The sequence below is a fragment of the Charadrius vociferus genome, unplaced genomic scaffold (genome assembly GCF_000708025.1).
Source record: "Charadrius vociferus isolate BGI_N301 unplaced genomic scaffold, ASM70802v2 scaffold163, whole genome shotgun sequence".
Lineage (NCBI taxonomy): Eukaryota > Metazoa > Chordata > Aves > Charadriiformes > Charadriidae > Charadrius > Charadrius vociferus.
The window spans coordinates 1,776,321-1,785,507 of record NW_009648332.1 but is presented as its reverse complement, the minus strand read 5'-3'; the positions used below and the strand labels follow the sequence as shown (position 1 = coordinate 1,785,507).

General features: G+C 45.8%; 2 protein-coding genes across 2 annotated transcripts; one reads left to right on the top strand and one right to left on the bottom strand.

The window, feature by feature from the left end:
- Positions 1-404: 404 nt before the first annotated feature.
- On the top strand, positions 405-1,334 carry TMEM205 (transmembrane protein 205). The gene is made up of 3 exons (XM_009884815.1): positions 405-534; positions 636-799; positions 1,035-1,334. The coding sequence occupies exons 1-3, from the start codon at positions 405-407 to the stop codon at positions 1,332-1,334; spliced, it is 594 nt and encodes a 197-aa protein (XP_009883117.1).
- Positions 1,335-2,042: 708 nt separating this feature from the next.
- Positions 2,043-9,155, bottom strand: TTC4 (tetratricopeptide repeat domain 4). Its single transcript, XM_009884595.1, has 9 exons — positions 9,041-9,155; positions 8,762-8,923; positions 8,454-8,531; positions 7,501-7,625; positions 7,119-7,205; positions 6,027-6,241; positions 4,747-4,828; positions 3,540-3,622; positions 2,043-2,552 (listed from the first exon to the last, which is right to left on the bottom strand). The coding sequence occupies exons 1-9, from the start codon at positions 9,138-9,140 to the stop codon at positions 2,453-2,455; spliced, it is 1,032 nt and encodes a 343-aa protein (XP_009882897.1). The 5' UTR covers positions 9,141-9,155; the 3' UTR covers positions 2,043-2,452.
- Between the last annotated feature and the right edge of the window lie 32 nt (positions 9,156-9,187).

Here is a 9,187-nt window from a genome sequence, read left to right as displayed (position 1 = left end):
GCTGTTTTTAGACAGGGGGACTTTTCCCTGGCCAAGAGGGATGGCCACAGCGTGGGCAGGCGTATCTGTCAGGGCTCTTCCTTTTCCCCTTTTTATTGATTTTTTGCTTGTTCCTGCTGCCAGGGGTCAGCCGGGGCTTTGGTTGGACTTTGTTGAAAGTCCACCCAAAATGATCGGTTACGAGGCGCTGACGCAGTGCCCTGCCCCTAAGATATCAGGGGTTTGAGAAGTGGGTTTGCAGCCCGGTCGGGTGGGCAGTGGTGGGGCTGGGAAGGGGCTGTGCCAGCTCCAAAGCTCTTCCTGAATAAGCGGGCTTGTGAAGCTAAACTGCGTTTGTCCTGCATCCAGCAAGGTGACAGCAGTAACAGCAGCTCAGCGCCGAATTTGGGGGCGGCTTGGCTGACATGGAGGGACCCGTCCCCGGCCAGGACACCGTGCCGACCGACACAGAGCCCTCCAACGCCATCAAAGTGCTGCACCTCCTTTTTCTCTCCACCTCCTGGGGAATGCAGATCTGGGTGACCTTCGTGGCGGGTAGGTTGCGGTCCGGGCACACCACAGTGGCTTTCTGCCCAGGGGGGAGGCCCAGGGGAGGGGGCTTTGCCCCAGGACCTACCTGTTCTCCCCCCTCGCAGGGTTTGTGATGGGCAGCTGCCTCCCTCGCCACACTTACGGCTTCATCCAGAGCGAGCTCTTCCCCTACTACTTCCACATCGGCTCCACTTGTGCCTTCCTCAACCTGACGCTATTTGCCATGTACCACCCCAGCGAGCTGCTCAGCGATGAACAAACGACCCAGGTAGCCTCCCACTCTAAAATGTGAGCTGCCCATAGCCTAAATTCTTTCCTCCACGGGTTCCCACTCCGCTCCACTGAGATGTTTGCAAACAATGACGAGGTCCACACATGGCTCTGGTTAAAAGAAACCAGTTAGCATCTGGACTGCAGCGAGCCGTGTGTGTAAGAGGGGCCGGGGGAGAAATTTAACCCGCTACACATGCGAGATGTTCACAGAGGGCATTGCTCCCCTGCAGATCGTAGTCTTCTTCGTTTGCGTCGCTGCTTCTGTGCTGAACACACAGTGGTTCGGGCCGGTCACCTCAGACATCGTGGCAGACATGCAGCTCGTGGAACGCAGCCACGGCCTCGGCCAGGAGGTCGGGTTGTTCACCAGCAAGTCCTGCAGGCAGCTGCGTGCCTCCAACCCCGGCTACGGGCAGCTCTCCCGGCAGCTCACCCTCTACCACGCTCTGTCCTCCCTCTGCAACCTCTGCTGCATCGTATGCAACGGCGTGAGCTTGTACTACTTGGCTGCCCGTCTCACTGCCCTGTGAGAGCAGGACACCGCCAGGCGAGGGCTGGCGGGCCAGAACCACCACTCTGGGAGAAGGCAGCCGTCCCGCTGTCTCGTTGTAAAGTAACCCCAAGCTCTGGAGATTAAATTTCAGCATCCTCAGATGGAGATACTTGTAGCTGTATTTGTGCATGGTGCAGAAATTTAGGGATAGCGAAATGGAAATGCTTTCTTTAGAGTTGTCTGAATCTAGCTCTGGCATGAGAAACGATCTGAGCGGAAGCGTTTATGGCTGAGCAGCTTTTTAATGCCCCGTGCACTAAACGCGTCTAAAACTGCAGTGTATTTCTGCAATCACAGAGAGATTGCAGAAGAGAAAGAAATGAGAGATTGAGAATTACTTTTAATTAAATGCTGAAAGCTAATACAGAAGCACAGAAGATCCTGTACATTTGCTTTACTAGTTAGTATAATGGATAAGGTTGTTACGTTTGGGTTTAGAACGACTGTTTGTCATTCTGTTGCAGTATTTCACGAGGTGAGAAGACTTATTGTCTCATTTATTAGGCAGAAGTCAGTCTACTTAAAATAGACACGTTTATTTCCAGGTTCTATAGCACAATCAGTAAGGCAGCAAAAGGGTCAGTAAAACAGAGCTCTGCTTTACCCGGGCCAGCAGCAGAGCCAAGTGGTGAAAAAGCAGCAGCTGCTTAATTCCAGGCAGGAACCTGTCTGCATCCATCCCGCCGCAACAGGCAGGTATCTCCCCAGACTGCTGCTGTTAAACCCCAGCAACTACAGCCCACCTCCAAAGAAATCTGTGATCTTTCACAGGTAAGTAAGTACATTCCCAGCTGCCGTTGCTTCAACTGCAGCCAGTGTTTGGCACTGCTTCAGGTTTATTTCAAAACCACAGGCAGCCTATCATAGAGGAGACCTTCTGCAAGCCAGCTGGATTTCTTTTTAAAACAAATAATCCCCTCTTGTAAGCCCTTCATTCTCCTGTGCTGCTTTCCTGGAAGTTTCCCTGTGTGCCAAGATTATTTTTTCCCCTGAAGTGTGCAGGGTATTTTTGTGTTCAAGCAGAAGTTTGCAGTCTGTAGCTGGGATAACAAACAGCAGTCTCTTGCACAGGATTCCTCATTTCATTCTTGCTCGTTATAGTCGATGCACCTTCTTGCCAGAGAAGTACTTCTTAGAGAAAGGAGAACGCTTTACAAATGCCAAAACCGTCGGAGTCCCGGCCTTTACAAAATACCTGCAGAGATTAAAAGGAGTCCTTTGGCTTCCTTGTAGCTGGCCAAGTGTCACGCAAAGCGAGTGACTTCTGCCCAGCTCAATAAAGACCGACCTCCCCAAGGCCAATGACAAGTTTTTTCGCTGATTAGCAGAGCTTTTCATAGCCAGAGCTACACACATCTGAGGAGGAATGTTTTACAAATCAACTCTTCTCCCAACAGCTACTTCTAATTAAAACAGCTGTTATTCTCCCTCTGGAAGGAGGTTTCTTTTGCAGCTGCCCTTACAGCCTGAAATCTGAGGATTTATGCACGCTGCTGAGTTTTATGGAGTGACAGTTCAGACACAGCCCGCAGCAGCGGACCCAGAGCTCTGCTCCCACTGTGACACACGGAGCCACTGGCGCTGTGCAGCAGCCTTTCTCCGTCTCGCTACAAGACGGTGCAAGTTAACAGCACAGGCTTTACAGTAACTTTTTGGCTTCACAAACAGCAAATTCTTCTCTCTAAATAACTGCACAACACTTTAAAGTCAGTTTCAGAGCGGAACTGTGCCGCACGCTGTGTTGGGGGCTGCTCACGCAGCATCATTAACAGTGAGAGCATTGTTAACCTTCAACATGCTCTCTTTATATGCTGCTAGTTTTATTTTTTTTTTTTTTTTTAAAGTAGCACTGTGTAGATGGGATCTGAAACAGCCCTTTTATGCTGCTGCTTGTGCGTAGCCCAACTTCCCTTCCCAACTCCATCCAGTCCTGGATATCATTAATTTTTTTTGGGGGGGAAAAAAGAATAAATAGGCAAGTCGCTAAAGCCAGGCACAAAGTCCATGCAGTCCCGCTGCTCTACACCTTCACGAGTTAGGACTATTAAATCAGAGAAGAGTTAGGACAATTAAAATCCAAGAGTTAGGACTATTAAACCAGAGAACAAAACGGTGCTTAAAGCCCAAAGCTCATACTTTTTGCCTTCATGCTCTCTCTGGACATGAACAGATACGGCCTCACCTTTGGTGCTGCAGCACTTGTAGCAATGTGTGTTCTGGGTTCAGCTCGTACATTTCTGCTCTTTCTTCATCTTCAAAATAGAGCTGAAAAAATTTGGGAGGGTTATTAACCACTTAAGATACATGAAGGCAAACTACTAAGCTGTTAAAAGTTCAGTAACAGCACACCATATATCTACTAGAGGTTTATCAAACTTCTGTAGCTTGAACCGACTGTGCCGGATGCGAACTTCAGCAATGTAGAAACTGTTTTGTGTAAATTCCAAGTCTTCCCCGTATAAACCAGCTTAGCTTCTTATGGCAGTGGCAGCAGGAAGGCAAAATGCACTGGCTGTTCCTGTGCTTTACAGAGAAGCAATCCAAATCTGCGGGCCGCTTTTTAACAGGTGAAATGCAGCAGTGGTATGAGCTAAACTGCGTAGGTTTAAAGATATTTGAATAAAACAGAGTAGGTTTAATCAAGAGTTGAATCCAGCAACCGTGCCTTGGACTGGACACACGTACAGAGCTACAATCCCAGGTTTTAACCTGGTAAAGTACACAGCCACTGTCCTTTTGGACCTGTCTGCTCACTGCACTAAGGGCTGTGCCTTTGCCTGGCACATGTGACACTCAAGTGGCAAATGAAAGATAAACATCTGTATTCTTCTACATACAATTTCCAAAAAATTCTCCAAATCTGCCGTAGCCACAACCAACTCGCATTTTGCATGCGGTAAAGTCTCAATAGACATATATTGTCTTGATAGGACTACGTGTTTAATCACCACCAGTTAGATCTGAAAATATCTTTTTTTTTTTTTTTTAAATATTTTCTCATTTGTATTGAGCAACTTCACATCAATGCAGTTAAAAAAACAGCAGCCTACCAGCTTGATGGCCTAAATCTTAATTATCATAACAAAGATGGGAATCTAAGCAATATCTATAAATACCTTGTATCAAATACAATGTAAATGAAAGACAAAAGAACTTTTATTTTCGTTAATGAATTCTGTGTCCACGTCAGCACATCTGGAAAACATTTGTGTTAATAAATGAACGTAGCTCTCCAAATCCTTATTTCATATCTGTGTATGGTAAATGGGTAACAATGCCATTGCTTTCATACACTCAAAGATGCTCAATCTCACTCCAGAAAAAAACAAACAAACAAACAACCCACAACACAACAACCCTGAAAATAGAAGGAAAGTCAAACTTCTCACCTCAAGATTGCTGGGAAGGTATTTTCTTTCTAAATCCCAAGGAGGTAACTCAGCAAACATCACCATTAAATGATCAATAAACCTAAAAGCCAAAGTACACTTGCTTAGCTTAAATGAAGCGTTCAGCTTCGATAATTTGTAGAGGTCCATTTGAATGATGGTAAAAATACATTAGCAAATTAGACAATAGACTTGAAAGTAAGTTTAGACCACTAATAGTTTCTTCCCTTCAAACCCATTGCTTCCCCAATGAGACCAAGGCCCTGTTGTAACTCATGCTATTGGTTTCAAACTTGAGCACTGCAACAGCAAATTATTTTTAACTTCTTCACACCGAAGAAGACGTCAAAATAAACACCCTGTATTTCATCTAAAATTGATTTTCCTTCTACATGGTCCCACCAGCACCAGGCTTCATCAGATCAGAGTGCTCAGAATATGCTTCTGTGTCAGAGGCTTGTTTATTTTCGTACTTCAGGATTGCTGGTGGCCGATTTGTTCTAAGAACCCATTTTTACTTCCTTTGGTTATGAAGAGGCATAGTGAACACGACCGTGTAAGAATCACAACTTTACTAATATACTTGCACTATTATTTTAAGTCCTAAACCTAGTAGATCTGAGGAATACATATCTCCCCACAAAATAAAAAGAAGTTATAGATTCCAAGTTTGTTTAACATTGCAAGATCAGAAATTGTGAAGTTAACATCAAGAAAAGTGGAATTCCCACCTTGTCAGTGATTTGCTTACAGTCTGGAACGTCTGTGGCATTTCAGTCAGGCCTGCTGTAAGCCCTAATGAAAACTATGGGGTCACCGGTGGTTACGAGAGGTCCCTTTTGGAAGTTTTTTATAATTTTTAAGTTTAATCTTCTTTCCGAGACCCCATATTTGGAGGGTTTCAAAACAGCACCTTAATGGACCTCTAAAATCCATGCATGAGAATGGGTCACTGGTATTACTGGCCACTGGTCTAAGCTTTTGCTGCAAGCCCCTTTAATCACACTGGCTAAACATGACATGTTTCTCTGCGCTATAAATTTAGGCAACGTCAGGATTTTGGCCGTCATATTTTAAAGCAGCATTCGCAAACCAGAATAATTCAGGTTGGAAAGGACCTCAGGACGTCATCTAGTGCAACCTCCTCCTCAAAAGCAGGGTCAGATATGAGATTAGAAATCTGGAGCTACTTCATTAGCATGGCAGTGTTTCACTTGCTGTCTGTTCTCATCTACTCAAACATCTCCTTTATGCAAGAACGCTGCTGACGGTGCGTTTACCTGGAGTTCTCATGAAAAGCCGCAATGAAGTCTGTCTGTTCGTGTTCAGGGTACAGAAAGAGGACAGGCCAGTTTAGGTTGCCATCAGCATCTAAGTGCACCTTTGCCCCCGTGGCATTGTCAGAGTGGAACCCGTCTAAGGATAACTCCGCCAGCCCATCTGATATTTCCTCTTCTTCATTAGAAGGCTCAAGAACCAGCTTGATATTTCTTTCCTGGAGGGGAGGAAGGAAAAAAAAAAACAAACCCCAACCAAAAAACAAACAGGTGTGGTGGGGAGAATAAGAGCAAAAAAATAGCAGTCGGTAAAAGGACAAATTGTGTCATTTTTATTAATGAGTCAGCTCTTAAACATGCCATCAAAAGCCTTCCTACAGTATTAGACTCGGGTGACTGGTCTTCCCAGCAGAATCCAGAGCCTCAGCCAGACACCCAGACTCCTCATAAAACAGATGAGGAGAGGTGGGAATCCAGAGGAGCCCACATGCTGAGGGAAGAGCCTGAGAAAATGTGGGGAAAGGGATGCATCTGAAATCCTGTTCTTTGGGATCTAGCAGGTGTAACTTCAGGGTGCAACTATGTGCACCAGCTCCTGAGAACATCCACTCTTTCAGAGAACTGAAGAAAGTTTGCTTTCTTTAGAAAGACAACCGCAGAAGAGGAGATCAGATTTTACATAACAGCCCAATATATTTTAACATAGACCAAACAATTGCCGAGGAATGAAAATATCCAGGGTGGATTCTCTCCTCCACCCTACTGGATAGTTATCTTCTATCCTTCTGCTGAAGTAATGCCTATCAGCAGCAAAGAAAGCAAGGTTGATTGGGCCAGTGTGGTGCTACAGCTCAGCAGCCAGAGCACTCTCTTGGACGGTTGGTCTACCTCCTAACACTGGGTTTGTATTTTGCATTAGATATTACCTGAAATACGGAAACCTCGGAGCTGGGGTTAGAGCCATGCAGACAAGGAGAATCACGGTTTTAACTCAATTTTTTGGCTCTAGCCCTCAAAAGCCTGGACGTGAGAACAACCTCTTAAAGATGAATAAGATAGCTCTTAAAACAAAACCAAACCCCACTGCTGACTCACCTTTATTGCTGCAAACAAAATTTCCTTTTGACACTGCTCTTTCTTCTCCATCACCTTTGCTTTCCTTGCATCCCGCTCCTCAGCTCGCTACATGTAAGAAAAGGTTGCACCATGGTCACACACAGCAAGTCAATGCCCAGCACTGCTCTACCCTGCCAATGAGTGGAGAAATCAGTTCAGATCTCCAGAAGGGTCCCCTCCAGCTCTCTCCCCTACACATCTCAACAACAGACACTACACGGAACCACCACTCAATTCTGTTTGGGGATAATATACTACACAGAATCTTGTACGGAGCGCTCTTCAACCAAGGATCCCAAAGTGCTTCTTGACACAAAGCAGGCAACAAGCATTGTAGATGCTAGACTGCCTTAATATTTACCTTTAATTTGTCAGCTTTAGCTCTCATTTCCACAAGCTTTTTCTCTTTTGAATCTATTCGCAAGCCCTCCTCACACCATGCTATTGCTTCAGAGAAATTCTTTAGCTCCATGTGACAGAGAGCTCCTGGAAGGATTAAGATTTTAAGTTTCTAGTATCGGAGTCAGAATACAACTACTACACAAAGTGGTGGTTATAAAGACAGCATTAGCCCCAGTGCTTTCAAGAGGCGTACACAGCAGCACACGCTATTGTCCTTCAATCGTAGACTTCCAGCAGGTCAGCTGAGGAGAAAATCTAAAAATATTTCAGCAGTTCTTGTATCATTTGCTTATCTAGTCACAGAAATCAGCAGAATGATGCTAGAAGTGTCTGTTACAAGCAAAATTTTATCATTACAATTAACATTTCAGTATTTCTCTCTAACAAAAAATAAAGTGGCTGCTTCCATGGAATGAGAAAGGCTGGGGAAAAAAAAACAAACCAAAACAAACACAACCCGCCCCCAAAACTAGTATTGTTGAAAACAGCAAAAGCTATGCTGTGCTCTATAGAAACAGATCCAACGCCCCTTTGACAGATGTAGAACTGAAGAGCAAAGAGCAAAAAGATAGTGTTTTGACTGAAAATCCAAAGCAAAACACAGAGCTCTGTTTTGGGGAGAAACAGTAATAACAAAACAAGAGAAGAGATCTGGTACATTAACTGCTGTAATCTTCTGAAATGAATGCCGTCCTGAAACAAAGTATGACTGCACACTCAACAATAATTTCAGGTTTAGAAACACTGTTATTTAACACACAGAAACATGCAGTGAAACAATGCAACATCCACCAACAGTCTGTTCCTGGGCTTGTAACAAAAACAGCGTAATAAGTAAAACTAACATGTGCAAAGCTGTTTTGAAAAGATGTTCCTTGTGCTCCATGCAGTAACAGGTGCTTTAACTCTTACCTCTTATGATCGCTTTGAGATGGGTGGGTTTTAGCTTTTTCGCTTGGATGGCATCATTGAGAGCAGAACGGAAGTTACCTATAAAGCAAGCAACACTGCTCAGAACCTTTCATTTATATTTAAAACCCAACCAGATCCAAAGGCGACAAAATAGCTTATGTGGAGACTCTGCAATTCACTGTTTCTACAATCGCCGTGAGGCGAGCAGAGCAAACTAAGAGCAAGAACTGAAAGGACAGGAATCCCCCAGACAGGTACCAACCCCGTTCTGAGCCCTGTCTGAGGAAGAACGGCGTACATCTCCTTACCCAGGTAAAACTGTGCGGCCCCTCGGTTGGTGTACAGCACGGCGTTCAGCTCTGGGTCCTCGCATTTCTTCTTCAGCCCCTCGGTGTAGGCGATGACAGCCCTCCTGTAGTCCTTCTCCCTGAAGTACTCGTTCCCTTCATTTTTGTACATCCTGGCCAGCTCTGCAGGGGATGGTGGGGACACACAGGGCCTGAGCGGGGTTGCAGCTCCCCAGCGCCCCACGGGCGCCCCAAGCCCTCTCCCCCATCCCTGCAGACCCCCCATCCCCGGTTGCCCACCTGCGGGGCCCTGCTCCTCGTCGAAGAGGAGGGACTGCAGACAGGCCAGCTCGGGCTGCCGCGCCGCGTCGATCTCGGCCGGGCACCGCTTCATGAACATGGGGATGGCTTCCAGCTCCTGCGGGCGGACACACACCGGCCCTCAGC